At 58.1% G+C, this 26849-nt stretch overlaps 2 protein-coding genes across 14 annotated transcripts in view; one reads left to right on the forward strand and one right to left on the reverse strand.

Annotated features, from left to right (window-relative positions):
* The window catches only part of DOCK6 (dedicator of cytokinesis 6), a 40703-nt gene that overhangs the window by 10555 nt on the left and 3299 nt on the right, over nucleotides 1-26849 (reverse strand). For 7 of the 13 annotated variants that reach the window (XM_048226954.2, XM_026481439.4, XM_057311531.1 and 4 more), the window contains exons 2-30: nucleotides 23496-23583; nucleotides 22739-22914; nucleotides 22409-22477; nucleotides 22065-22194; nucleotides 21016-21228; nucleotides 19393-19478; nucleotides 18004-18070; nucleotides 17753-17902; nucleotides 16780-16860; nucleotides 16516-16669; nucleotides 16226-16353; nucleotides 16014-16107; nucleotides 15440-15602; nucleotides 12177-12294; nucleotides 12028-12098; nucleotides 11694-11832; nucleotides 11506-11607; nucleotides 10719-10805; nucleotides 10078-10309; nucleotides 9651-9812; nucleotides 8808-8971; nucleotides 8181-8285; nucleotides 6067-6159; nucleotides 5728-5823; nucleotides 4845-4985; nucleotides 2391-2504; nucleotides 2114-2284; nucleotides 1625-1764; nucleotides 1366-1535 (exon numbers count right to left, since the gene is read on the reverse strand). In XM_048226954.2, coding sequence (XP_048082911.2) covers nucleotides 1366-1535; nucleotides 1625-1764; nucleotides 2114-2284; nucleotides 2391-2504; nucleotides 4845-4985; nucleotides 5728-5823; nucleotides 6067-6159; nucleotides 8181-8285; nucleotides 8808-8971; nucleotides 9651-9812; nucleotides 10078-10309; nucleotides 10719-10805; nucleotides 11506-11607; nucleotides 11694-11832; nucleotides 12028-12098; nucleotides 12177-12294; nucleotides 15440-15602; nucleotides 16014-16107; nucleotides 16226-16353; nucleotides 16516-16669; nucleotides 16780-16860; nucleotides 17753-17902; nucleotides 18004-18070; nucleotides 19393-19478; nucleotides 21016-21228; nucleotides 22065-22194; nucleotides 22409-22477; nucleotides 22739-22914; nucleotides 23496-23583 — 3704 coding nt within the window. Of the gene's footprint in view, nucleotides 1-1365; nucleotides 1536-1624; nucleotides 1765-2113; nucleotides 2285-2390; nucleotides 2505-4141; nucleotides 4229-4844; nucleotides 4986-5727; nucleotides 5824-6066; nucleotides 6160-8180; nucleotides 8286-8807; nucleotides 8972-9650; nucleotides 9813-10077; nucleotides 10310-10718; nucleotides 10806-11505; nucleotides 11608-11693; nucleotides 11833-12027; nucleotides 12099-12176; nucleotides 12295-15439; nucleotides 15603-16013; nucleotides 16108-16225; nucleotides 16354-16515; nucleotides 16670-16779; nucleotides 16861-17752; nucleotides 17903-18003; nucleotides 18071-19392; nucleotides 19479-21015; nucleotides 21229-22064; nucleotides 22195-22408; nucleotides 22478-22738; nucleotides 22915-23495; nucleotides 23584-26849 lie in introns of those variants that run through there. The other 6 variants (XM_026481441.4, XM_057311533.1, XM_026481442.4 and 3 more) reach the window with 5 other exon arrangements.
* ANGPTL8 (angiopoietin like 8) lies at nucleotides 10677-15358 on the forward strand. The gene is made up of 5 exons (XM_026481448.3): nucleotides 10677-10825; nucleotides 13362-13941; nucleotides 14143-14304; nucleotides 14843-14952; nucleotides 15057-15358. The coding sequence occupies exons 2-5, from the start codon at nucleotides 13645-13647 to the stop codon at nucleotides 15082-15084; spliced, it is 597 nt and encodes a 198-aa protein (XP_026337233.1). The 5' UTR covers nucleotides 10677-10825; nucleotides 13362-13644; the 3' UTR covers nucleotides 15085-15358.

Raw genomic sequence — 26849 nt, forward strand, 5'->3', positions numbered from 1 at the left:
CCTATGAGATAAATGCTTTTATCATCCCTACTTTATGGATGAGGAAACTGAGGCACAGAGAGATTATGTCACTTGCCTGGGGTCACACAGCAGGTAAATGGTAGAGATAGAGTCAGCTTCCAAACTCTATGATCTTAAAAGAGTAACCCCCAGAGCCCCCCGACCAAAAAAAAAAGTCTCACCAGAGACCAGAGCTGCCAACAAATACGGAACTGGTCTCACCCCAGAGATTCTCGAAACAAAGGGTCGATTGAGTTTAACTAGAGCTCCAGCCCAGCTTAACCTAGCTCAGTTCCTGACCAGACTGAGGTGACTAGCCCATTTTCCTATCTGCATAAGGGAGGGAAAGAAGAGCTGTCACTGGGAAAAGATGACATTGCCTCAGTCCCGATGATTCGTTTACGTACAACATCCAAAATACGGTAGCAAATTATAAGATGTAGGAAGAGGCAGGAAAATATAATTGATGAGGAAGAAAAACAGACAACAGAAGCAGGCACACAGACGACCAAATGTTGGAGTTAGCGGACAAGGATGTTAATACAAGGGGAGAAAAGATGGACAAACGTGGATAAAAAGATGGCCAATTTCAGTAGAGAATTGGGATCTACAAAAACGTGCGCAAAAATCAAGCGAACATTTTATGGCCGAAAAACATAACATTTGAAATTCGGAACTCATGAATGGGGTTAACAGAAGACTGGACGCAGCCAGAGAAGACCGAAGCAGTGAGCTCAAACACAGGTGAATGGAACGTTTCCCAACTGAAAATGTAACAGAAAACAGAACAGCACAGCAGGCACGTAAGATGTGATTGAAAGGTCTAACATACGTGTAATTGGAGTCCCAGAAGGAGAGAAGCGAGAAAATGAGGCAGAAAAAAAATATGCAAGAGGTAAAGACTGAGAATTTTCCCCAAATGACAAAGGGGATCCACCCAGAAAGCCTAAGTCTATGCTTCCAACTGTCCCCTGTCCCTTGTCCCCCAGGTGCCAATGAATGTTAAATAGCAGTGACGGAATGAACATGGGGCTCTGACCATCCCCTCACACCAATGTTCCCCACCTGCCCCTCCTCACCTATCAGGGGGTGACAGTGCCTCAGTACACTGCTCCCCAAATTTTCAAATAACCCTAGGAAGTAGTGGATGCGACCACTGTCCCCATGTAACAGGTGAGAAATCTTTAGGCTCAGAGAGGTTAAGGGCTGGCCTGGGGCCCCACAGCAGCACATTGGAACCTCTTCCTCTGACCCTACCGCCCATGCTTTTATTCCTAACCCTGCTCCCCGCCTTTCCCGACCTGAGCCGGTGTGATCAGTGAAGCCCCTGGATCGTGTAGCCCTGTCCTGCCCTGGCCCACTGACCAGCAAAATCATGCAGGCGTGGCAGCGTGTCCCGTGAAAGTGACAGCAGCGGCAGGTACAGTTCAGCCACACGGGCCTTCACAGCAGCCTCGGCGTAGCGGGGGTCCGCGTCGTGCCCACAGAGCAGGCTGTGCACAGCGCTGATGGCCTTCTTGTGCAGCAAGGATGCCCTGTGCGGGGAGCAAGGAGCTCGGGATGGAGCAGATGTGGCTCTTGGACCTTTCTGCCAGCCCGGGGACCGGAGCGGGCCTGTGCTCACCCCTCGGCCTCGGGCTCCAGGGCCAGCGCTAATTCTGTCAGCAGGAGCCCGGCCAGGAAGTGCTGCTGTCGGAACGGCCCACTCAGCTCGAACATGCTGGTTACCTTGGGGTCTGGGGCCTGGCTGGAGAAGGTGGAGCTCTGCAGAGGGTAGGAGGAAAAAGCAGGGATGGCGGGAGGCCCGGGGTCAAGGGTCAGAGGGGAGAGACTGGCATTAACCCATATGTGAGGTGACAGGGCCTGGAGTCAAAAGTCAGAAGTCAGAGAAACAGCAAATCGAACCCCAGGCAGGAATTAGGATTTAGGGGTGAGAAATAAGAAGCTGGTTCCCCTCCCTAAGAAATTGCCAAGAGTGAGGGGTCAGAGGTGAAGGGTCAGACTACCCGGGCAGTGGCCCACTCTGAAATGGACAAATGAGAGACCCACAGAAGGGGGGCTGAAGGCCAGGGGTCCTAGTCAAGAGGAGGAGCCAGAAGTGAGGCCCGCCCACCTGGGAGGTGGTGGAGGACACAGAGGGCGAGGGCGAGGCCGGGGGCGACAGGGGGCAGCAGGGGAGGTTGAGGGTCACGTAGTGCTCGTGGCTGCACAGGATGCGGGTGAAGTCCATGCGTAGGGTCAGCAGCAACGCTGGGTTGGGGGCCGACTGCAGCCGCGTGGCCACCTGTGGGGGAGAGGGTCAGCGGGCGACCTTCATGTTCCTCTGCCCACCACACCCACCACCCCGTCAGTCACTGCAAGGGTGCCGTTCCCAGCATGCCCATCCCTACCTGCTTGTAGTGGGCCCGGACCAGGCTGAAGATGAAGCCGCGGTCCACCAGGGACAGCAGATCGCTGAGGAAGAAGGCCAGGCTGGCGTTCAGGCGCTCGGCCAACTCTGCATCCTGGGGGCAAAGGGCCTATCAGCCCACGCCCACGTGTCCCCTTGAGCCTCAGTCTCCACACTGGGCCTGGCTCCCACAAAGGCCACCAGTGACCTCCAGGAGCCGTGTCATTGTCCCAAAGCCTTGGGGCTTCTTGACACACCCTTATTTCTGGGCTCCAGATACAGCTGGCCTTCCTGGTTGTCCTCCTCCCTCTGTCCCTCCCCTCTCCCACGGTTATATATCAACACTCCTCAGGATTCTGTTCAGAACATTGTTTTCTTTCCTTTCATTAGATTTGAATAATACAATATGGATGGCAGAAACGGGCTGCTGACCTCCCCCAAGTCCTCTCTCGCTCAGAGTATTGAAACCCTTCTTCACAGGTCAGAGCTAGGTAAAGACTACATTTCCCAGCTTCCCTTGCGGCTGCTAGTAACCACGTGACCACGTCCTGGCCATTGGGGTTTGGGAAGAAGTGATAAGGTCACTTATACAGAGGCGACAGGTCTTCCTGTTCCCACCACCTGCTACGCCTCATGTGGCTGGAACCATGGTGAACCATGAGGCCAGGCCCACACCGTGGAACCCCCTGCAACCCACCTATGCTCAGAAATAATCTCTGGTCACATTTAAACCACTTGTGATGATGTTCAAGCAAATTAAACTCTGCCCTAACTGAAACGCTCTCAGCAATCATTTAACAAGACGATACTGAGCATCTACTATGTGCCATGCCCTGTGAAGGCACAGACATGGTCCCTGTGACTTATCCAACTCACGGTCTTGTGTGGGGGGAAGGCAGCAATAAATAAAAGGATTGGAGATAGTTCCATGTATTTTGAAGAAAACTGAACGGGGTGCTGTTCTGAGAGAAGCCCGAAAGATGGGAAACAGCCAAGACAAGAAAGGCATCCTGAGCAGAGAGACCAGCAAGTGCAAAGGCCCTGGGGCAGGATGTGCCTGGCAACCGTGAGGAACAGCAGGACGGCTGCTGTGGCTTCTGAGGCCTAGATGATGCTTGTTCTGCCCTCATGCTACCTACCATGAGCCACAGAGCGGTTAGCCTCGGTGGCCCTCAGTTCCCTGCAACCCAAAGAAACAAAATATAAAACCTGCCTTAGCTCGGAGTCCAGAGGGAAGCAGAGACTGGGTCTTTCTAGTACACTGAGCCTGGTAGTCAGTGCTCAATAATGTCGAGTGAAGCAAGGAAACCACTCTGGTCAATCACTGATGCCCCACTAGCAGCTGTGACGATGCTGCTTCTCGGGGGCGTCGTTCCTCCCTGCGGCCCATTCTCAGGGTGGTTTCCTCACAGTCTGGCTCGGCCCCTAGGAATACCAGCCCTTGGGGAGGCTCCAGTGGAACAAGGTCGAGAACTTTGAGCCCAGCCCAGAGGTCATGGGAGATTGCACAAGGGCTGACTTGGGTTGGGCCGGCATTTCAAAAATCTGGAAAGTTCCTATCAAATCCAGAAGTTCCATTTCTTCTGAAGAATCAGGCATTCTGGCCACAGCCAGTGGGTACATGCCCTCTAGTCCACCCTAAGCCCCAATCTTCCCAGGTGGTGAGGGTGTGGGCTCTGGAGCTGGTGGCTTGGGTTCAAATCCCCATTCCCCATTCTGCCCTTTCTCAGTTGTGTGGTATCAGGTTGTTACCTGATCATTCTCTGCCTCCATTTCTCCATCAGTAAAACGGAAACAACTTCATGGAGGTGGTTGGGAGACTTTAATGATGTGATCCATCTAATGTGTTTAAGATACACAGTAAGTACTCAATAAATGCTCAATATTATTACTATTATCATTATTATTATTGCCTACCTGGCTCTTGTGAACACTGGAAATTAGTGATCCAGGACCTGGACAATCAATGATCCACGTCTCAGAACATCAATGCCCATTTATTGAGCACTTACTGTATTTGGCACTGTGTTAAGTGCCAATGGATCTGCTCTGTCCACGGCCCCATCCTCATCAACTCCCATCCCCACCTTTGCTCACTCCACTCCAGCCGCACTCACCTCCTAACTGCTCCTCTAACAACTCAGGCATGGTCCTACCTCAGGGTCTTTGCACTTGCTGTGCCCACTGCCTGGAAGGCCCTTCCCCCAGCCATGGCACAGAGTGCTCTTTCCCCTCCTTCAAGTCTTGAAAAGTCGGCTCCATGAAAACATGGACTTGGGTCTGTTTTGTTCACTGCTGTGTCTACCATCCGGCAAAGCACTGTGCACACAGTCAGCGCTCAAGAAAGAGATGCTGAGTGAACAGACCGATCTGGCACGGGGGTTCATGGTACCCCTGCCTGGCTGGCTCTATGTTCTCTCTCAGACCCTTCCCATTGAGGCCCGTTCCCGCACACCTTGTATACCCGGGTGATGACTTCCAGGCCCACAGAGCCCACGAGGGCCGCGATGTCATCCAGGAAACGCCCAGGGAAGCGAAGCTTGCGGGGTGTGTCCAGCCGCTGGCCCAGAAGCAGGTGCAGCGCCATGCTTTTCACCTGGGGGTGGGATGAGAGTGGAGCAGGGCTTGAGGGACTGAATAGGGGGGCTCACCAGAAGGGGGCAGGGCCCGAGGGGTTGTGAGTGGTGCTTAGTAGCAAGGCACAGTGGCTAGAGGTGGGCATAAGGGGTCCTGGGTGCCCCGACTCTTAACACAGGGCTTGAGCCAGCAGTGGGTGGAGCCCAAGTGGGTCCTAGGCAGGATGCAGGGGTAGGGAGGCTGAGGGAGCCTGGGCGGAGCTGAAGTAGGTCTCCAGGGGCTAAGTATGTGGGTAGGACAACAGGTAGGGCTCAAGGAGTGGGATTTGAGGGAGCCCTGACTGGGGTTTGATGGCCCACCAGATCGGGGCGGGGGGTTTGCATCTAGCAGTGGTGGTTCACGGCACCGCTTGAAGAGTTTGGGGCAGAGGTCTCGAGTCTGATCCCAGGGATTCCCTCTCTCTCTGGTGATATCTCTTGAGAGGGAGGGGTCTCCTCACTGGTTAGGGGGGACTCTCAGTGGTCTCTACAATTTCCTAGGGAAGGTAGGGGGGTCATCTCTCCATGGAGGGGGTTTCGGGTAAGTTTCAGGGGGCCTCTGTTCAGGGAGAGATCCCCTTCGGTGTCTCTTCTCTCTCAACATAGGGGGTCTCTTGGGATCATTTCTCAGAGGTCTTAGGTGTAATCTCAGGGGCTTCTCTTCCAAGGAGGGGATCTCCCCGGGGCGTCTCTCGCTCTCGGGTGGGGAGGAGGGTGTCTCACCATGAGCTGGAAGAAGAACCAGGCATGCTGCAGGACGGCCTCTCGCACGGTGCTGCCGCTGACCACCCACTGCAGAGCCAGCTCCTCGTGCAGCAGCTGGGGGCAGGGGCAAGGGTCAGAGAGAGCGGAGGAGCCTGCCCCGTGCCCTCGTCTGGAGGGCATAGCGGGGCTTGGATACAGCGGGATGGCTCGGGGTTAGTGCAGCCGGAGACCATGCAGGAGAGGGAGCGGAAGGAGTCGGCACACCCTTTCCCTGGGCCCTCCAGACCCTGCTGGGCTTCGGGGGAGACGGGAGCTCCGGGGCCAACACGGAGTCGCCCACCCCCTGCCTCCCACTACCTTCTGCACAGTGGGTCTCGGCTGGGTGGCTGGTGGGGCCAAGGAGGAGCCCTCGAGGTAGGAAGAAGTTCGGCTAGAGCTGCGGTCGATGGCCTATGATGGGATGGGGTGAAGAGGATGGGATGGCGAGGGGGGGTTAGTGAGGGTGCCGGCGGTATGGGCGGGGAGGAGATGGTCGGCATGGACGGGACACAGATGTATCCGTGTAGACAGACCGCAGGGGCACGAATGAGAGGGAGGAGACGGCAAGGAGAAAGTGGGGGGGGGTGATGGGAGGGGATGAGAAGCATGACAAAGAGAGAAGGGGATGCCCAGCAGGGTGGACAGAGGAGGTGGGAACAGGGACAGGAGCCCATTGGCGAGGGTGGAGGCACAGACAAAGGCGGTGGAGTGATGGGGTGGACGCGGTGAAGATCGAGGGTGAGGTCAGAGAGCAGGAGAGAGTCCGTGAGGCCGGGGCGGGTGGAGGAGAAGGGCAACGAGGTAGAGGAGGGAGCTCAGACAGGGGAGCGGAGTAGAGACACGGGGTCCAAGCGAGGAGAGAGAAAGAAGAGGGAAAGAGGACAGAGGTGAGTGGAGATGCCAGCGAGATGCAGCAGGAGCAGCAGAGAGCCCCGGGCTCCAGGCCTGGCCCTGTTCCAGCCTTGCTTGCCTCAGTGCTCCCCATTTGTGAAATGGGGATGGCGACCCCCACTCCCCTCTCCCCTCCTCCTTTGCTGGTTGGGAGGTGAGCTCCCTGGCAAGGAGAGGAGACCCGAAGACGGAGCTGGCCTGACTCCTGGAACCTGCCCAGGCCCCAGCACTTGAGGGACCCTGGTTCCCACAGCCCCAGCAGCGCCTTGGCTCCTCAGCACACACCAGACGGACCTTCTATGGTGAAGGCCAGCCTTAGGGTCTCCTCCGGCATGGAATGCCCACCCTCCCACCACCTCGTCCCCTTCTAGGTGCTCTTCGAGGCCCAGCTGACACCTCAGAGAATGAGGGCATTGGGGAGACCCTCTTAAAGATGCTGGGGGGCCGGCAGGGCCCACGAACCCAGATTTCCAGCAATCTCAGAAGACTCTCCAAAAGGTCCCTTGCTGCTAACAGTCCCCCGGCCCGCCTTCAGTGCAGGCTGCCTGCGTGGTAGGCACGGAGCTGGAACAAGGTCTGGGGCCAAGTGCGCAGGGAAACCACCCCAGTGACCTCCTTTCAGTGCCTCAGGGGCTCTGAGCTCGGTCCCCAACCTTTGCATGTGCCTTTCCCTCCACCTGGAACAGCCACCCTTCCCTGGGTGGCTCTGTCTCACCCCTCAGGTCCCAACAGAAATGTCATCTCCCTGGAGAGGCCCCCAGACCACCCAGGAGGCTGTTTGTTTCTTTTCAGGCATTTTCACACCCTGCACTTACACACTCGTGTGTTTGTATGATTGGTGCCTATCTCCCAGACGACCTGGCGGCTCAGCGGCCAGGCTGGACTGAGATCTATCCCAAGAAAATCCTGCCTGTGATGCCCTAATGTGTCCCCAGGTTCGGGACCACTGCGCTAAACACTTTGAGTCTTGACCACATCTGAAAATTCAGAGCCTCGGGCGCAGGGCGAGCCCGCAGCAGAGGGAGAACTCGAGAACTCGGACCCAGGTCTGTCTGAAGACAAAGAACACCAGATCCCTGGGAAGGGGCAGAGTAAAGGGAGCTGCCCACAGAAGTCTGTCTGCCTGAAACAGGAGGGGAGGGAGAGCCCAGAGGGTTAGTTCCGGCCCTTTGGCATCCTTCGGATTGCTATGTCAAGGGGACAGATGAGTCTCCTGAACAGAGTGGATTAAAGGGAGAGAAACAGGCCATGCGAGGCAGTGAGGTTATAGTGGCTGGATTTGCATATCCTTTGCATGCTATTTGCATACCACCCTGTCCCTCCTGTCTCTGCCTGAGGCTGTAGTCTGTATGGCAGCAAAAGGCTGGTTAAGATGACAGTGATGCCCACAACACGGACTTCACAGCCCCTAAACAAAGGCAGGAGGGGCCTGCTGCCTCCTTCAGGCAGCCCCCCTAGGTTAGTGGGCCACAGCCAGGAAGGTGGGAGGAGCTCATGCCAAGATGGGATCACACGCGTGCAGGGGCAGGTAAGGAGGGCACCTGTCTGGGGTCGGCCCCACAATAAGGGGGTGCCCGTCGCAGCACAGCCTTGCTGCCTCCTGGAGCATAGGCAGAATTCACCCAGGAGTGTGAGCGGTCGATACCCTGGAGACACACGGGGAAGTGGTAGAATCCATGGGCAGAAGGCGGGGAGAAGGGCACAGAACACCAAGCGTGAGCACTGCCCGGGGCCATACACGCACCCTGGGCATCCACGCGCAATCCTGGCAAATGCACGTGCACATACGTGTGTGGGGTCCCCGCGCATCTGCTCCTGTGGGCGTCCGTGCATGGAGGGCACGTATGTATGTGCCCTGTGCACCCACATGCATGGGGTCTGTGAGTCTATGCACCTGTTCCGCTACGAACACACTGCTGCTTTCAACCAGGCCAACCTCCAGCCGCCCATCCTTGGGTCGGCCTTGGAGTGCGGAGCCCAGGGCAAAGTCTGAGTCCCAGCTCCCGAGCTGTGACAGCCACAGACCAGCCCTGCTGCCCAGAGTCAAGCTTCCGTCCATGCTGCTGTCCGGCGTGTCCTGCCCTCTGTCAACCCTAAGATCCTTCACCCGCCCACCTGGCAGCCATGGCCACTGAGGCTAGAGACCCCAGGGCCTACCCTCGCCCTACCTTGCTGGCCAGGATGCGGGAGACCTCGTCGTCCACAGAGCCCGGGGCCACGGCCAGGTCGGGGTTGCTGCTGCTAATGCTCTTAGAGCGGGCCAGGTAGAGGCTGGCGGGGCGGCCAGGGCCACGGGCCAGCGTGGCAGGCTGCACCGCCACTGGAGGGGCCCCTGAGGATGGAGCAAGACGGTCAGCCCCGTGCCCCTTCCCGGCAGCTGTCCTTGGTAAAGTCACTTTCTGTCTCTGAGCCTCCAGGCTTCTCGCCTGTAAGATGGGCATGCTAACGGCTGCTGCCTCCTAGCGATCTGGGGGAGACAGACAAACCCCAAGAACGGTGCCTGGCTCGTAGTAAGTGCCCAGAGGGGTTAGCAGTTAGTATTAATTACTTACCAAACAGAAAAAATCCAACTGTATTGAGCGTTCACTGTACCAAGCCTGCTGTACGGATTACTATCTCACTTACTATCACCAGCACCCCCATAAAGGGATGACCATTATTATCCTTGTTTTACAAATGGAAAACAAACCCAGAGAGGTGAAGTCACTTGCCCAGGGTCACAGAGTTTGTAGGAGGCAAAGCTGGGATTCGAACTTGGGCAGCCCAGCTGTGTCTCTGCTTCCATCTATGGCAGATGCTTGTTGACTGGCTGAATGACCCACCAGTCAAGCAACAAAGACCACCAGTCTGGGGGTGAGGGGAGGAGTGAACAAAAACTCTCTCTCTCGCAAGCTGCCCAAACCAGCAAGATCTGTACGGCCTCCAGGCCTTTGCACATGCTGTTCCCTCTGACTGGGATGCTCTCCTCCCAGATACGCCCTGTCCCCCAGGGCCCTCCCACCAACACTTACCACTTGGGAGGCTGGGCTCAGTGCCAGGCAGTCGGAAGGCATACTGGACATAGGCAGCCAGCAGCGGGCAGTGACCACGGGCATCCTGGGCAGCCTCTAGACTCCGGTGGACAAGGCTGACCACATGGGCCATTGCTTCAAAGGCCCCACGACCTAAGTTCACTGCCAGGCAGAGCAGAGGTCAAGTGCCAAAACCCAGGGCCTTCTACCTCCCCAAGGAACCTCCTATCTCCCACTTTTCCAAGGGGTCATGGGGCCAATCAAAGGTCACAGTGCACCTGCTCTGGGCCCAGGGGGCTGGGAGCCATTTTTCAGAAAGGAAAACGGAGGCCAGAAAGATAAGTGGGCTATAGGGTACCTAGGACCAGGGGACTGAGGGGCCCTTTTCCAGATAGGGAAACTGAGGTCTGAGGCTATGCTCGCTTACCGATCTGGCCGCCAATGATCGGAGGCCGCACGACTAGACGGACGAGCTTGTCCAGCACGTGGTGGGAGAAGGCGACAAGGGGCTCGGGGCTGGCGAGGCGCAGGGCTGCTAGGCTGGCCCGCAGCTCCTGCTCCACGGTGCTCTCGCTCAGCACGGTGTCCTTGAGGCGGAATGGGAAGGCCCCCTCCTCCAGGACATGCACCAGAGTGAAAAACTTGTCCAGGTGAGGGTCCTGGGGTGGGGGGAGCTGGGGTGAGCGGGGGGGCCAGGGGTCCGTGGCTGGGAAGGCCCCGGAGGGTTGGTGGAGGTGCTCAGTGGGCAGAAAACCAAGGCTGGGGACCAAGGAACTGACTATAAATGAGGAAAAGGAAGAGCTAGGAGCTGGAGGGAGGAGAGAGGGGGAGGGGGAGTGACCACAGAAGTGGCGAGGGACGCACTCGGGGAGGAGAGACCATGCAAAGGCCCAAAGCCCCAGCCGGGATGGCCACTGGCATGGCCGCCCCCGCCTGAGTCAGCAGCTTCCCTGGGAGTTGGGCCTCGCTGATCAAAGTCACGTCCGTGGCCTGAGGCCAGCCTCCCTGGTCAGCGGGAACTGTTGCTCAACCCCAGGGCCGGACTCCTGGGTTCCCCCCACCCCCTACCTGCGGGTGCACAGAGGACACGGCAGTGAGCTCCACGCTGAACACGCCCTTGTGGCCGTCCACCCAGCGCATGCCCGGCAGCGCCACCTGCAGGAGGGACCCACCAGGTGGGCACTGGCCCCCCCTCCTGGGCCGATCGCGCCACCAGCCCCAGCCCCAGCCATTGCAACACCGTGGGTACAGCACAGCCCTGGGGGGGGGGGGGGGCGGGGAAGAGCCAGGTGCCAACCCAGGGGGGTGCAGATAGGAGGGAGTACTATGGAGATCCCCTGGGCAGGCTGGAAGCCTGGGGTACAAACGGAGAAACAGACAATGGAGGCCTGGGGTGGACATTACTGAAGGGAATGAATCGGGAAAGAGCATGATGGGAGTACTTGAGGCCCCCAGGGCATTAATGACAGCTCAGGGGTAAGTGGGAGGGTGACAGCATTAATAGGGGTGATGTGCCCTGGAAGAACTACTGGGGGGATTGTGGTCAGGGAGGCAGGCAGGGCTGCGAATGGGGAACTGGAGCAGAAAGGCAGTGGGGAACAGTGAGTACAGGGGCGGGGGGCGGTAATGAGGCCAGGCTAGTGGGGGACAGGGAGGGACACGTGGGGACAGTAGGACACACAAAGACAGTAAGGAGGGGGACGGAGCAGCCAGGGGCCCCGGAGGCCCTAACAGAGGGCAACAAAGCTCCCAGGAGTATTGATGGAAAGGAAGGCACGGCACCGACTGGGGAGCACGAGGCGGGTTACTGGGGGACAAGGCATCGGGAGGGGAGGCAGGGGGCCAGGGCACATACGTCTGGTGTGAGCACAGAGTAGCTGGGTGGGAGCTGGTCCACGGACACAGGGAGGCAGAAGGGGCCGGTCCTCAGGCGGCCATGCTGCAGCAGTGGGATCCACTGGGGAGAGGCTGGGGGTCAGGTCTGGGGCCAGACGCAGGGTCAGCAGGGCCGGGGGTGGGGATGAGGGCTGGTGGGGGGCTCACAGTGAAGCCCACAGGAGTCTCCAGCGCTGTGCCCGGCCGGGGCTGGCAGCTGACGTGGTAGAAGGTAAACAGCAGGTGGTGGTTCTCGGTCACACAGGCTGGAAGACGCAGCTTGAACTCCTCGTAGAACTCTGGGGACCTGGCAGGGGGGTTTGCTGGGGACGGGGACCCCTGGCCCTCCCCACCCCCTCTTGCAAGTCGGCCCCCGGTGCTGCCTGGCCCCACGGTCTGCTCTCCGCCTCAGGCTCCCCCGCCGGCTCTCCTGGCCACAGCCTCCTCCCCTCCGGCTGCCCCACGGTGTCCCCGCCGCTGCCCGGCCCACCAGCCCGCGTACTTGCTGTGGTAGACCACGGGGGTGAAGGCCTCTCGGGTGAACTCACTGCAGCTGGACTTGCCAAAGATGACCTGGGGGAGGCCGCGCGTGAGGGGCCCACCGGGGACCCCCCCCCGCCACCCTCCCCCCACCCTGGCACAGCCACTGACCGGCAGGGCCTGGCTGGGGTCCTCGCCCGCCATGTACTGTACTCGCACGGTGAGGTTGCGCACGGAGCCCTGGCGGCTACTGAAGTTAAGGCAGTGTGGGTACACGTACAGCAGGTTCCTGCGGGGGCAGGGGGGCATCAGAGGGACAGGAGGGGCTGGGCTCCTGGCATAAGCCAGGCCTGGGACACGGGGGGATGACGGTCATGCAGCTGGGGCACTGAGGGCAGCATACGGGGCAATTACGGGCACCAGGCAGGAGATGTCACTGGCAGAGAGTGGGGGACAGGTATGCGCCCTCAGAGCATAGATGGGGGAACAGTACAGCAGAGGGTGGGGACACAGAGGGACTTTGGGGGCACTAAGGAGGCATAGGAGGTGCCGAGCAGGGACAGATCGGTGCTCAGGGTCGGGGTTCCAAGAACATGGCCCAGGAGGCCAACAGTCAGGCCCGAGCCCCACCCGGGCTGACCAGCCCATCCCTCAGCTCAGGGGCCTGACTGCCCTTCCCCCAGGAAAAGCCACTGAAGTTACGAGTCCTGTGTCTTGGGTGGAGAAACTGAGGCCAGAATCAGAAGTAGGGCTGGGCTAAAGTCAGAGTTCTGCCTCTCTCTCCCACGGCTAATTCTGCACAAGCCCTGACCTCCTTCTGGGCCTCAGTTTCCCTACCTGTATAATGGGGGCATCGAGCCTCCCAGCTTAGCCTTCATAACAATACCAGTAATGAGAAACAAGGGGAGCAACAAGGATTGTACCAAACGTTAACGTGGAACCTACCGCAGGCCCAGCTCTGTTCTAAGCGCTCAGCATGAAACAACTCATTTACTTCTCCAAGCAGCCAAAGAGGGGGGATGAACGTTCCTCCCATTTTACAGGGGGGCCGGGGGGACAGAGGCACTTGCCCACAGTCATCCAAGGAGCAGAAATGGCAGCTAGCACTGATCCGGGGCACACGGGGGTCCTGGAGTCAGGCTGCACAGTCTTGGGAGAGTCTCTGCCCCTTGTATCCCCCCTCCCCCAGCTTTAAACCAGGCCAGCACAGACCCCAGCATCACAGGCTCGTGGGAAGGGCATGAGGAAACCAGCCGCCGTGAGGGCGCTGAACCGCGGCCAGGCAAACCATCAGTGCTAAGACGCTCACTATCCTCACTGCTACGGTTACTGTTACTGTTGTCATCCCTTCCACAGGTGGGGAAACTGAGGCTCCGAGCTTCAGGTTCCCCCAGCAGGGCCTGGGCCTGTCCTCAACCAGTGCCCCCCCAGCCCACAGCTGGCCCCAAGCCCCAGCCGGCGTGATCTCAGCGTGGACTAACCGGACATTCACCTGATGCAACTGTCGCGCCACCGCCAGGCCCTTGCACAACCCAGGGCGTCCAGCTGGTCGGTTAACGATTGACCGGGGGTTAATGGGGACCTGGGGCATAAAAGGTGGCGGCAGTGGCGCCGTGGCCGCACCCTCTGAGCCTCAGCCATGCCCAAGCTCGCACTGTGCCTACTATGCGCCCTGGCCACGGCGGCCCGGCCTGCCTCTGCAGCTCCCACGGGGGGCCTGGAGCCGGCACAACACGAGGAGCTGACCCTCCTCTTCCACGGGGCCCTGCAGCTGGGTCAGGCCCTCAATGGCGTGTACAGGGCCACAGAGGCACGGCTGACAAAGGCTGGGCACAGCCTGGGCCTCTATGGCCGTGTGCTGGGCCTTCTGGGGCAGGAGGTCAGCCGGGGCCGGGATGCAGCCCAGGAGCTACGCACAAGCCTTTTGGAGATGCAGGTGGGCACTGCCGTTGGGGCATTGTAGGGTGGGTAGGAGTTTGTGGCAGAGTTGTCTAGGGTAACCAACTGTCTGGGTTTGCCCAGGATTGTGGCGGGGGGGGGTCCCCTGGAATATAGGACTTTCAGTGTTAAATTAAGCAATCCCAGGCAAGCAAAGACAAGCTGGTCGTCCTCCTAACATCCACTATTCATTGATCAGATGGAGGAGGATGCTCTGAAACTGCAAGCAGAGGCCACAGCCCAGGTGCTGGGGAAGGTGGCCCAGGGACAGCAGGTACTGCGGGACAGCATGCAGCGGCTAGAAGTCCAGCTGAGGGGCGCTTGGCTGGGCAATGTCCAGCAAGAGTTTGAGGCCTTAAAGGTAAGAGGCTCCCAGCCCTGGTGGAGCGGAGACTCCGATTTCCCATGAAGAACTCACTTCTGAGCCTGGAGGCCCAGAGACATCTCCAGATCAGCCTCCCAGTGCCATGGCCCCTAACCTATGTGACCCTGGGCAAAACCCCTGTCCCGTCCCCTGCCTCAGTTTCCCCATTTGCAAATAAGGGCAACAATTCATGTCTCAGAGCAGAGACAGGGACTCAACACAGAGAACATACTGAGCATAGGGCAGGAGATATGGAAGTTACTCAACAAATGTATACCATGAGCGTAACTGGTAGTATTTCTTGAGAGCCCAGGAACTACCCACCATGCCTCTTAATAATTCATATCATGCCTACAACCCTCCCAGGAAGCGAGTCCTATGTCATCCCCATTTAACAGATGGGGAAGTTGAGGCCACAGAGCAGCAGTGATGTGTTAGGTCACACAGATGCAGCTGGGGGGTGGACAGCCCTGGGCAGAGCCAGGGGAAGGGAGGTGCGTCGGCCCCAGCTGAGGTTTCTGTCCTGACCCCACAGGCCCACGCTGACAAGCAGAGCCACATCGTGTGGGTGCTCACAGGCCACGTGCAGCAACAGAGGCGGGAAATGGCGGCACAGCAGCATCGGCTACGACAGATCCAGGAGAGGTGAGACTGGAGGGGGTCGGACGGGCAGGGCCGCCTGAGAAGAGGTGTGCCGGGCACCCGGGTGGGGGCCCCTTTTCCTTGGCTGAGCCTCATCTCCCTTCCAGACTCCATACAGCGGCGCTCCCAGCCTGAGCCTGCCTGGGGACACCTGAGGACCAGTCTACACTGAGGGACGCTGCCAAGCCCCGCGTGGCCCCTGCACGAAGAGGAGCTGCCTGCCCCCTGGGCTCGGCCAGAGTGCTGGGGCCTGCTTCTGGCCACGGAGGAGAGACGGAAGCAGGCGGGGACACAGGCAGAGGACATGGCCCGGTCAAGGAGGGGTGGAGGCAGGACATGGGACCCTTCATGCATACACACCCCTCCATTAAAGCGGAGCAGTGGTATTTCACTCTGGGTGTCTGTGTGTGTCTGGGAGAAGCAGTGCCTTGCTTTGCATAACACATGAATACCCCCCATTCAAGTGCCCAGCTGGGCCCAGGGGCTGTACCTGTAGCTGGTGTGGGGGGCATAGACCTCACGGGCAGGGAACTCCAGGATCTCCTTGGTGGGCCGGCCCCTGGGGTCTGGGTAGGGCTTCACATGAAGCAGCTCCGGGGAGAGGCAGAAGTGTGGGTTCTCAGGGGCCGGGGAAATGTCGATCTTGAGCTGGGCTGCGGAGAGAGGAGCGCGTTTGTACCTGCCTGGGAGCCTCCCAGCCCGGGCCCCACCCCCTTGGGCTTCAGGGCTGGGGCTCTGGCTCTTCCATGATGCCCTCTAGTGGCTGGCCTTCAGGTGCCAAGGCCAGAGGTCCCCCTCCATTGCTGCATTTTGCCCCCACATTTGATCAGCTCCACCCTCAGGACCCATGTCCCCACTGCCATCATGTCCCCCATTTGACCCACTCTCTGTCTTATTATGTTTCTTGGCTATGACTCCCATTAAAGATCCAGCCCCTGACATCAGGGATTTGTACATCACGGTCACCATTGGGTCCCCAGGGCCTGGCACAGCAGGTACTTAGTGTGGGTTTGCTGAGCGACTGCATGGAAGTGACGGCTCTTATTTACGGGCTGACCACGCACCAGTCACGGGCCGCAGGCGCCGCAGAAGGGAGGACGGGCGCCGCATGTCAGCCAGGAACTTGAAGAGGTCCTCGTCACTGAGCCGCTCGGCCTCCTGCACAGGACAAGCCCACGTGAACTGGGACCCGGGGGGCCCGGGCGCCCACGCACCCACAGCGGGGTAACAGGGGTTGTCCCTGGGAAACCCTCCCCCAGCCCCACGTCCACGACACCTGCTTAAAGAAGTTGGTGACAGTTAGCGTGGCGGGGCGGAATCCAGAGAAGCTGCAGGTGTCGTCCCCACTACTTGTCCGATCCTGGGGCCCGCGCCGGCGGCGGTCAGTCCAAGCAGGTCGGCGCTCTAGGGGAGGCAGTGATGGTGACCGAGGGGGCAGAGATGAAAGGAGGCGGGGAGGGCCAGGGAGACACGGAGATGCAACCTTGTACCAAGTCCGGCCAGCAGAGGGCGCGCCTTCCCCTCCCCAGTAGCCCCGCCCCTGGCCTGTCAGCCCCGCCTCCTCACCTCCCTCGGAGTCCGAGTCGCGGTCGGGCTGCCCCGCGCTGCTCACGATGTTGGCCAGATGTACTGCGGTCCAGGCAAAGGGCATGCGGTAGCGGCCCAGGCGGGTACAGAACTGCTCGGCCGCCAGGCGCAGCTTCTCCAGCTTCTCTTTGTTCTGTGGGGAGACCCGCCACCCCCGCACACATACCCCACAAACTCAGTGCCCCAGGCCTACTGAATCCAGGATCTGCCCTTCACCACCCCGCTCGGCCTCCTCATGCTTACCTTGGCCGCGTCCACCTCCTTCATCACCATGTAGGGCTCGCAGCACTCGCTAATGTCCCCCTGCTGCAATACTTTCTCCAGCTGAGAGGCAGGCAGGGCCAGTGAGGCACTGCCCGGACCCCAACCTCCCACCCCATTCCCAATCGCCCCTCCTGGGCCCTCAGACATTCCATCCAGCTAGGGCTCTCGCTCCAACACCTCCCATGGCTCCCACTGTCCTTGAGATTGAGCACTAGTAGCTGGCTTGCCCGGCCAGGTGCCCCCTGCCCCACCCTCTGAACCCACTCCAAACCCACGTCTCCAGATTTTCTCTATGTTTATATTTTTGTTAGTATACAAAGAGGCCACTCCAAGCAGGGCCGGACCCCAATCCTGACCACTTGGGGGCTGTGGGAGCCTAAATAGGTCCCTAACCCATTCTGTACCTCAGTTTCCCCATCTGTAAAATGGGGACCATGGCAACCCCCACCTCCTGAGGCTGCTGTGAGGTTAAAGGTGGGAATCCCCATGGAGTCTGACTGACCATGAGCAGTGCCTCCCTGTAGGCACTCAGTTAGTGTCATTAGTGTAACCTAATTGAACGTCTCGGGGAAGGAAATTCGAGCCCACTCCTAGAAACAGAAAATCTCACACAAATGTGCCAACTAGGTGTTTCTTCCCCTAATAAACTGAAAAGTTCTCAACTTAAAAAATATTCTAAATGTCCATCTGCATGTGCCAGGACGCTGTTTCTCCCCAGGCCACCCACTCATGTGTCTCGGCTTAGCTCTCACCTCTCCATGGAAGCCCTCCGTGATTTCTCCCCACCCCAGTTGGGTCAGGAGCCTCCTCTGGGTTTGCCCAACTGCCTATGCTTCCCCCACAAGAGACCTGATCACCCTTCTTGGTGTCCTGTCCATCCTATTCCATGAAAGCAGGGACCACACCTCTAGCGTTTACCATTATCACCCCCTCACCAAGCCCCAGCAGGCACCTTAATGACCAAGAAGATGTCAGGCGAAGGGTAGGTCACGGAGAAGATGGCGGAGCGGGCCAGGGTGGAGATGGCGGGGTGAGTGCCATGAGCCCGCAGCAGCCCCTTCATGGAGTCCGAGTTCAGGTCAAAGTAGAAGTTTTCTGAGATCTGGGGACATGAAAGGCAGCTGGGCCACCACCTCCAGGAAGCCCACTGCCCTGCAACAAGGAGGAAGGTTGGGGTAGGAAAGGGAAGAAAGGGGCTCCTACCTTCTTTTTCTCCCGCACATCATACAGGGCCAAGATGCCAAAGATGGGCTCAATTTCGATCTCAAACCTACAGTGAACGGGGACTCTCTGGCAGAGGCTGTCCCTAACACTCCCACCACCCACACATGCCACGCCCTCTTAAGACCCAGCCAGGCTTGGTGCATTGTGGTGGTGGCAGTGGGGACTAATTTCCATTAGGCCACCAAGAATTGCTACTTAAAGGCTTGCAGGAAAGGCCTGTCCCATTTTGCAAAAGGGGAAACTGAGGCACTTAGCTTCCCCTCTCCCCCGCCCCGTAATTCACATAGAGCCCTTCCCTGAAACTACAGCCCTTGTTCAGTTGATACAGAGGAAGCTTTTGGCACAATAATGCCCCCCATGTTGAAGTTCGCAATTCCTGGGCCTCCCTGTCGCCCTTTCTGGGGTGTCCTCTGCCGCCCTGGGCTGAGTCCCATCTTCACTCGCCTGAACAGTCCCTGTAAGCACCTCTCTGTCTCACTCTGCCCTGCCAGCCCCCGCTCATCATGTGAGTCCTAAGGAAGCATCTTAAAACGTACAATTTGAGGTTCCCCAGTGTGCTGAGAACAAAATCCTACATGGGCCAGCCCTGCCCACCTCTTGGCCTCATTTTTCCCTCTCCAGACATCTCCCAGCCTTTGCGTATGCCATGTCCCCCCACCTAGAGAGCTCTGGGTGGTCATGCATGGTTACACGTCCTGTACACAGTAGGTGTTCAATGAGTGTTTGTTGAATGACTCGATACTCATAGAGCTGGTTCCCAACCCTACTGCTTGGGGCAGGCAGCCCACCCGGGCCTCAGGCCAGACAAGGGCCTCCCTTTCCTGCCCCCATCCAGGCAGGAACTCAGGGTGGGGAGGGGCAGGGCTGGGCTTAGGTCCAAGGCCACATCCTGTTCAGCTCCATTCCCACGCACTTCTGGCTGCTCCCAGGGACCGATGTGGAGGGGGCCTCGGTCAGCGGGAAGCCAGGTCCAGGGTCACCAGTGCCCCCTCCAGCCTGGGTTCCAGCAGAGCGAGTGCCAGACTCTGGCCTCACAAGTCACGTGATCTCAGGCACAATGACTGCCTTCTCTGTGCCTCGGTTTCCCCCCACCTGCGCCTATCTCACAATGTTGTGAAGCTTCAGCGTAATGCATATGAAGGGCTGAGAACAGAGCCTGGCACAGAGTTGGTCCTTAAGGCCTGGTGGCTTTGAAGAACAAGAAAAGGAAGTCTTACTTCCCACTAAAAGTACACAGACAGCCTCAGGGGTCTCAGGGCTGCACACGGTCAAGGCCTGGCTTGGGCAGCAAGCGCCCAGTGTACGCGCGCACCGGAACCTATGTGGGGCCTCACACACCCGAGGGGAGGGGTGGGTCAGCGCACTCACTTCAGCGACAGACACTTGACGAGGATCCTCTGTCCAAAGTGTTCACGGGGCGGCTCAGGGCGGCTGCAGCGTTCCACGGCCTCGTCCTGCCAAGAGCCAGGGAGGGCAACTGGGACCCATCCTTTCAGAAGGGCTTGGAATGCGTGGCTTGAGACCAGCTCTACCCCCAGCCTGGCTTAAGTTTCTTACAGCTCCTTGTCTCTGTGCTTTGGCGTACGCTACTCCCCCTGCCTGGAAGCCCCTCCTCCCCTCCTCGTTCAGGTTGCAGCTTAGTCGACAATTCCTCCAGCAAGCCTTCCCTGACCCCTGAGGTCTGAGCAAGCTCCTCGTCCAGGTGTTCACCATGCCCTATTATGAAGGGCCACGGGGCTGGGACACAGAGGGCCATGTGAGGGCCAATATCGGGCAACTCACTGTGGCACCACTCGGCCCGGGTTGCGATTTCTCGGTAGGAGGGTCTCTCCCCCACTACACTGTGAACTCTGAGGGCAGGGACCGAGGCTATCCCATTCATGGCTATACCTCTAAGGCTTGCCATACATGTTGGTCAAATAAATACAGGGGTATACAGTAGGTACCTATTAAGAGGTAGTCAGATAAACACAAATGTCTACAGAAAACATTTGATTAATGCTGACTGGACATACAGAGGGATATATTCTAGGCCCCCAGTAAGTACTGATTGAATAAACACAGGAGTATACAGTAAGCACTCAATAAATGGCTAAATGAAAACAGAGGTGTATACACTAGGTTTCCAATAAAAGTTGGTTGGGGAGGGGCACCTGGCTGGCTCAGTCGGTAGAGCACACGATTCTTGATCTCTCCGTTTTGGGCATAGACATTACTTAAAAAAAACTTGGTTGGGTAAACATAGTACTCAAGACATATGAGTTGCTTCAATGTTGTTTGATTAAATAAAGGATTATACAATAGGCATACAATTAATGTTGGTTGAATACAGAAGTATATAATAGGTGCCCCAAAAATGCTGGGTGGATAAATATAGGATTATATATAAAATAAAAGCTGCTGGACTAAAACACAGGGTATACACTAGGTGCCCAATAAATGTTATTTGGATCAATACAGGCATATATAGGAGGTGCTCAACAAATATCTGTTGATTCTGTTTGATTATGAAGAAGACTGTACACAAGCATTCATTAAGTACTGGTTGAAAGGCTATAGAAGTATATGCTAGGTATCCAATAAATGCTGTTGGGGTAAATATAACGTCACGGAGTAGACATCCAAGAAAAGGAATTGAATTAAAAAAAAATGGTGTACAGGGGCACCTGGGCGGCTCAGTTGGTTGAGCCTCCGACTTTTGATTTCGGCTCAGGTCATGATGTCAGGGTCGTGGGATGGAGCCCCGGGCTCCGCGCTCAGCCAGAGCCCACTTGAGATTCTCTCTCCCTCTCCCTCTGCCCCTTCCCTCTACGTGCACGCTCCCTCTCTCTCAAATAAATAAATACATATTTTTTTTAAAAAACCCAAAACAAAAAAATCCCCCCAAAAAGCCCAGGGTGTATACAGGGCAGCCAGCGAACATTGGTGGGGGACCATGAGGGTCAGCTGCGTGGGGATCGGCCTCAGGGCCGGTGGGCCGTGGGCACCCACCTCATCAGGCGCCGGGTAGAGCGCCAGCAGGGCGCGGGGCCGGTTCTGCCGCCGAGAGGCCTCGTTCCGCCGGTCCACATCCTCAGGGGCGGTGCGCTCCAGCAGCGAGGGCAGCAGCGAGTCAGCTGCCAAGTTCCTCAGGTCGAAGATGCTGGAGGCGCCGCTGCTTCGCGGGGTGTCATCTGGGGAGCCTGAGGAGTGCCGAGGGTCATCCTGCACAAACATGGAGCGCCAGCTGGATGTACCTTCAATCCCCTCCAGTGAGACTGTCCTCATGCCCAATCCATAGATGGGAAAGCTGAGGGCCAGGAGCTGGGGTCACCACCACAAGGGTCACTCTGAGGCTTTGCTGAGCCTCTTTCTAGAACCTTCTGCCTGGGAGGGGATGCCCCTCCTTTACCACTGTTGGGGAGGCTACTCCTGGCGCCAAGGTAAGGACATGTGTGGGCGGGGCCAGTGAGAGCCTTCCATGGGGCTTCGCTCACTGTCACCAGGGGAGAGTTCTTCCCAATGGGACTGTCGCTGGCTCAGGGCCCTGCCTGACCTCCCTGCCTCAGCTATATGGTCAGAGGCAGACTACCCGGTTCAAATCCCCACTTAGCTCTGCGACCCCGTGTCCCTGAACCCAGCTCGAAGGGCCTCAGGACCCTCATCTACTTCTAAAAACACTAACAATGGAAGCGGCAACGATAATTCTTGGTACGATTACCATGGGCATAAAGTGGATTACCATGGGCCCAGTGAGTATTGGCTCAAGACCCAGTGGGCCAGTGAAGCTCCTCTAATCACCTTGCTGTGCCTCAGTTTCTTTATCTGCAAAATGGGTGTTGCCCTGCCTCCCAGGATGAAAGATGAGGACAAGTATAAAGCCTCTAGTACACACTAAGCACTTAATAAACGCTTATAATCATTACCCTTAACTTTCAACTCACGGGGCTGACCCATTTCCTTTTGGGTTCAAGGCTGTTTGGGTCACTTCCCGTCACATGTGACTGAGAGCTGGGGCCCACACACACCACTATGGTGACCTGTGCCCGGGGCTCCCTCACCGAGTCCTCTGGGCCGGACCTCTCATCCCCAGAGGCGTCCTGCTCGAAGACCTGGCGGGTGAGGCCCTTCTGCCGCTCTCGCTGCGTCTCCGTGGTGATGGGGCTGTACGCCGCACTCAGATGCTGGTACCTGGGAGGAGCCAGGGCAAGGTGGGAAGCAGGGGTGAGGGCACACCCACAGGTCCATGTGATGCCTGCAAGGCCATCCACCCTTCCTGTGAACCACCAGAGAAGGCCAGCTGCCCTTGCAGGGACGGTGGGCAGATAAGCAGGAGGACTGGCCCAATGGGCTTAGACCTGGCCTCTTGACCCCCTGCCCTGAGCTGCCCCTGAGCCAGACCCACCTCCTGTGGGCGATGATCCAATCCTCTGTGTACATCTCCACCGCAGCCCTCACCTGGGCATCCAGCTTTCTGCACAAAATCAAATCAGGGTAAACAGAGGCAGGGCAGAGTGTTAATCTTTCCAGTGGCCTGAGGTGGGGCCTGCCCTTCTGCCCCTTTTGGAGATGTGGAGATGGACGCTCAGAGAGGGAGGGTAACTTGCCCAAGGTCACACAGCCAAGCCAGGAGTTGAACTTGGGGCTGTTGGGAGCTTGATGGAAGGGGGGTGTGGACGAGGGGCACAGAGGCAGACCAGAGTTACAGACAAGGAGGGCGTGGGGCTGAACCCACCCATCCTCGGGGATCCCGGGCTCTGTGGTCCGGCATTCCCGGGGCTGTAGCAGGAGCTCCAGGTCGTCAGCTGGAAACTCAGCCAGGTCCCGGAGCGGCCCGGGCTCAGCGTCCGGCGGCCGGCTCAGGAGCACATCCTCGAAGTCCAGGGGCTCAATGACTTCAGTCAGTGGGACCTGGGTTGGAACAAGGTGGCTGTGGGCCCTGCCCTGGGGGCTGAGGAGGAGGGGAGCATGGGCCTGGGCTGGAGTAAGAGGGCGGTGGGAGCCATGGCGAGCGTTGGAGCTGTAAGGAGCCAGGGAGGACAGTGACCTCAGACTCTCCACCCCCATCCCAGCAGGGCCTGCCCCGCCCCTCTTCCCAGGCAGGAAATCACGCCCTGCGCCTGGAGGGGCAGGGTTAAGCTGCAAGGAAAGGCAAGCTGGCTGCAGCGAAGAAAGACAATTCCTCAGGCCCCACTCCCTCTCGGCTGCAGCTGGAAGTACCTCCCATCCCCCCCCCAGTCCGGGTGGTCCCGGCAGCAGGAGGTGGGGCGAATCGGGCTGACCACCCACAGGGCTGCCACTGCCCCCCAACCCCTCGGCAGCTGCAGAGAGGGGACTAACCCTCCCCACTCACAGGGAAAGAGGAGCGGGGACAGTCCGACCTAGGACAGGGCAGTAGTGGGAGGGGTGGGTGGGACCAGGCCCCGGGCAGAGGGGAACCCCACATCTGCTAGAGAGCAGGGTCCGCGGGGGGTCACCTCCCACACACGTACCCCCAGGGAGCTGCTGCTGCGCCTGCTGGAGTGGGGAGAGCCGCTGCGTTCCCGGGACACCTGCTTCCGCACCTCTGCAGCCACCGTCCTGCGGGGACAGGGAAGGGGCCACTGAGGACATGACAGCTCGGGCAGTGGGGCCCTGGGAACTCCACTTCGGCCCAAGAAATTCATTCTCGGAGAGGAGAATCCAGGCTGTCAAGGGAAAAACCCAGACCACGGACCAGGAGAACCTGGGCTTCAGAATCTGCAAACCTCAGCCTCAGGGCCCCAGGGTTGTGGCTGATACAGAGGCCCCAGGACCACCCCCCCAAGCTGGGCCTGGGGGCCCTTCCACCACCACCACCCCCACTCCACCCCCACCCCCACCCCCAAGCACAGATGGAAGGATTTGCTCAGGCAGGGCAGGTGGGTCACAGATCCTTCTTTACCCCTGCTGCCCAGCACGGGTCTGAGTCTCACCCCGGGTGGCCAGCCCCCCTGGTCCCTGGCCTCGGCTTCCTCATCTGGGGGACCTCAGCCCACCCTGCCTCCCATCCAGAATGTGTGCCCTGTCCCATCCTTGCTATGGGCTTTGAATAAGTTACTCCTGCCTCTGAGCCTCAGTTTACCCATCTGTACTTGAAGTGACCTCACAAGGCTTGCGGTGCGGAGCCGAGCAGGGGGCTTGGCGTTAAGGGGGCACTCCATGCTTCATTCTCAGGGAGTCGGAGACAAGGCTGAGAGCACGTTAAGTGACCAGCATGACTCACAGAGCACACCGTAACCAAGATCTGTGCTGTGGCCTTCCTGGAACACCTGCACCTGTGCTGGCCTTCCAAGTCAGGGAGGAGGAGGGTGAAGGGGTAAGACCCACAGGGGAGGAGGCCAGCACAGGAATCTGGGACTTGGTACCCCCAGGTACTCAATTCCTTCAGCTGAGCTTGGAAGGAGGGGAAGGAGAGAGAGAGCAGCACAGTTATCTGGGGAGGAGGACTCCAGGCAAAGGGTACAGCAAGTGCAAAGCCCCTGTGGCTGGGCTCTGTGCTCTGAGCATGGAGACTCCTGCTTCCTGGGGTCTCTATGAAGGCAGGAATAGGGCTGTGTGGTCCCCATGGAGGCCCTAGCACCAGCCCCGCACACAGTTGGTACTCAATAAATTTTTCTTGAGGGAATGAATCCCTCCCAATTCCCCTCCTGGTCCGACTTGCCTAAATCCACTGTGAGTTAGGAGAAGCCCCAGACATTTCAGCTGTGTGGCTTTGGGCAGGTGGGATACCCTTTCTGGGCCTCAATTGAGAAGGCAACTGCCTGCATGTTTGGGCCTGACTCTCTTCCCTTTTCCACTTTTCTGTGTGCTTGGAAGTTTTCATAATAAAAAGTTGTACCCCTCAAAAGTGCAATGCCGACTACAAACCACGGACCACCGATGAGATGAATGTGTGCGGTGGGCTCAGGGAAGACAGGCGAGGGTGGGGGAGAGGGGCCTAATGGAGGTCATCTGGAAGCCTGTGAATTCAAATCCATATAGGTCAAACAAAACTTGACCCTGACCCTGACCATGACCCATCATGGGGGCCTCCACTTGAGACCTCAGCCTCACTCCTCTGCCTCTGTTCTATTTACTTTTTCTGTCAACTGGCCCAGAGTCTTGCTCCTATTGTTTGGGGGTGGGGGTGGGGGGTAGATGGAGGATCTCCTAGGAAATTCAAAGGGTGTTCCAAATGAGCTGTTTGTCCTCAAATTCCCAAAGTGGGGGCCGCCTCCTCTGGAAGCCTGCCCACGCAGGGTTTTGCGGGATGATTTAGAAAAATGCAGCTGGTGCCTCAGAGCAGGGCCAGGGGAGGAGGGAGGGCCGGGCCCGCCACTGCATTTTGTCTTTGGCCTTGGAGAGATGGCCACCAAGTGGGAAAAGGCCAGGTCCTCAACACTGTGGCCACGGGAGTCAGTTTCCTCTGTCACAGGGCTCTGCACTTGGACCTGGGCAAGCATGGATGAGTGACATCCCCTCTCTGGACCTCTGGGCTCAATTCAGTACTCGCTCCTTATCGAACTGTTCTGAGTATAAGGCTCGGCACACAGTAAGTGCTCAATTAGGGCTTGCTGTGACGAAGTTGCCTTAAAAGGATCCTGGGAAACTGGAATTTCTGGCCCTGCTTTTTATGCTGGGCGAGAAGGGGAGCGGGGCTCAGAGAGGGTCGTGAGGCATCCGGGGTCACAGAGCCGAACGCGGGAGGTGCCCAGAATCAAACCCATGGGTCAGAAGTCAGTCTGTGCCCCCAGCAAGCGGTATTCCACGGTGCCCCTGATGGGGAGCAGGGCCAAGAACAGGGGCTCTAGAACCTGCCTCTCCCGTGTCCACACTCCCCCCACACACACACACACAGTGGTCCCATTCTGCCTCCAGGTTTCAGGAGCACCCAAACAAGGACAATCCTTGGGTCCATTCCGCGTGACACGTGCCTCCTTTGCACGCCCACGTGGGGTCTTGCAGGCACGCAGCTTGACCATAATCTGATTCTCGCCATCTTCCCCATCTCACCAAGGGCAGCCCCGCCCTCTGGGGTGCTTAGGACCCACGCCTGGGAGTCATCCCCAATTCCTCTCTCTTTCTCATGCCCACATCAGATCTGCTTCAGACACCCCCAAGGAGCACGTTTTTTAAAAGGAGGCAAAATGTTGAGCTGAATGTACTGGTTTTCCTTAGGAAGCGATCTCAGGATTGCCATGAGAGAAGCTGCAAAGTTCAGGTGGTGGGTTATGGCTACCGGTGAGACAAATCCTCCCAAAGTGAAAGTCAACAATCCTACGTGAGGCTACAGAGACTCGGAGGGGAAAGGTGAAGCAGTGGCATCACTGGGAACTCATGCAAGACTGTGGACCTCACCCCAGGGCTGGTCGGATTAACAGAAGTCTACCCCCACAGGGGAGGAGGATAAAACCAGCAAAGAGAATGGCATAAGCCTCTGACGCTGTGTGTTCCCACTTGGGTAAAAGTGAAGGAAGACTATGAATCCATATAAAACCACAAAGAGATTCGTCTGTATACCCCTCCCTAGCCCGCCTGGACTGGCAGAACATTTTAAAGACAAATCATCTACCTGCCGGCGACAGGAACTCTCACCTGCTGCTGGGGGAACCCCTTTGGACCATCATCCGTAATGATCAAGCAAAGTTAAAGAGAAGCCAATCCAGCAATTCCACTCAGAGGCGCAGACACCCAGGAGGAAATACATGGCTGAGAATGTTCACGGCAGCCCCGGTCACGACAGCCCCGAAGTGAAAAGACGCACCTGTTCCTTGACCAAAGATGGAGACAGTGCCGGCAGGAGGAATAGTATGCAGCAATGAAAAAGGATGCGCTTGACCACAGGC

The sequence above is a fragment of the Ursus arctos genome, unplaced genomic scaffold (assembly GCF_023065955.2).
Source record: "Ursus arctos isolate Adak ecotype North America unplaced genomic scaffold, UrsArc2.0 scaffold_14, whole genome shotgun sequence".
Lineage (NCBI taxonomy): Eukaryota > Metazoa > Chordata > Mammalia > Carnivora > Ursidae > Ursus > Ursus arctos.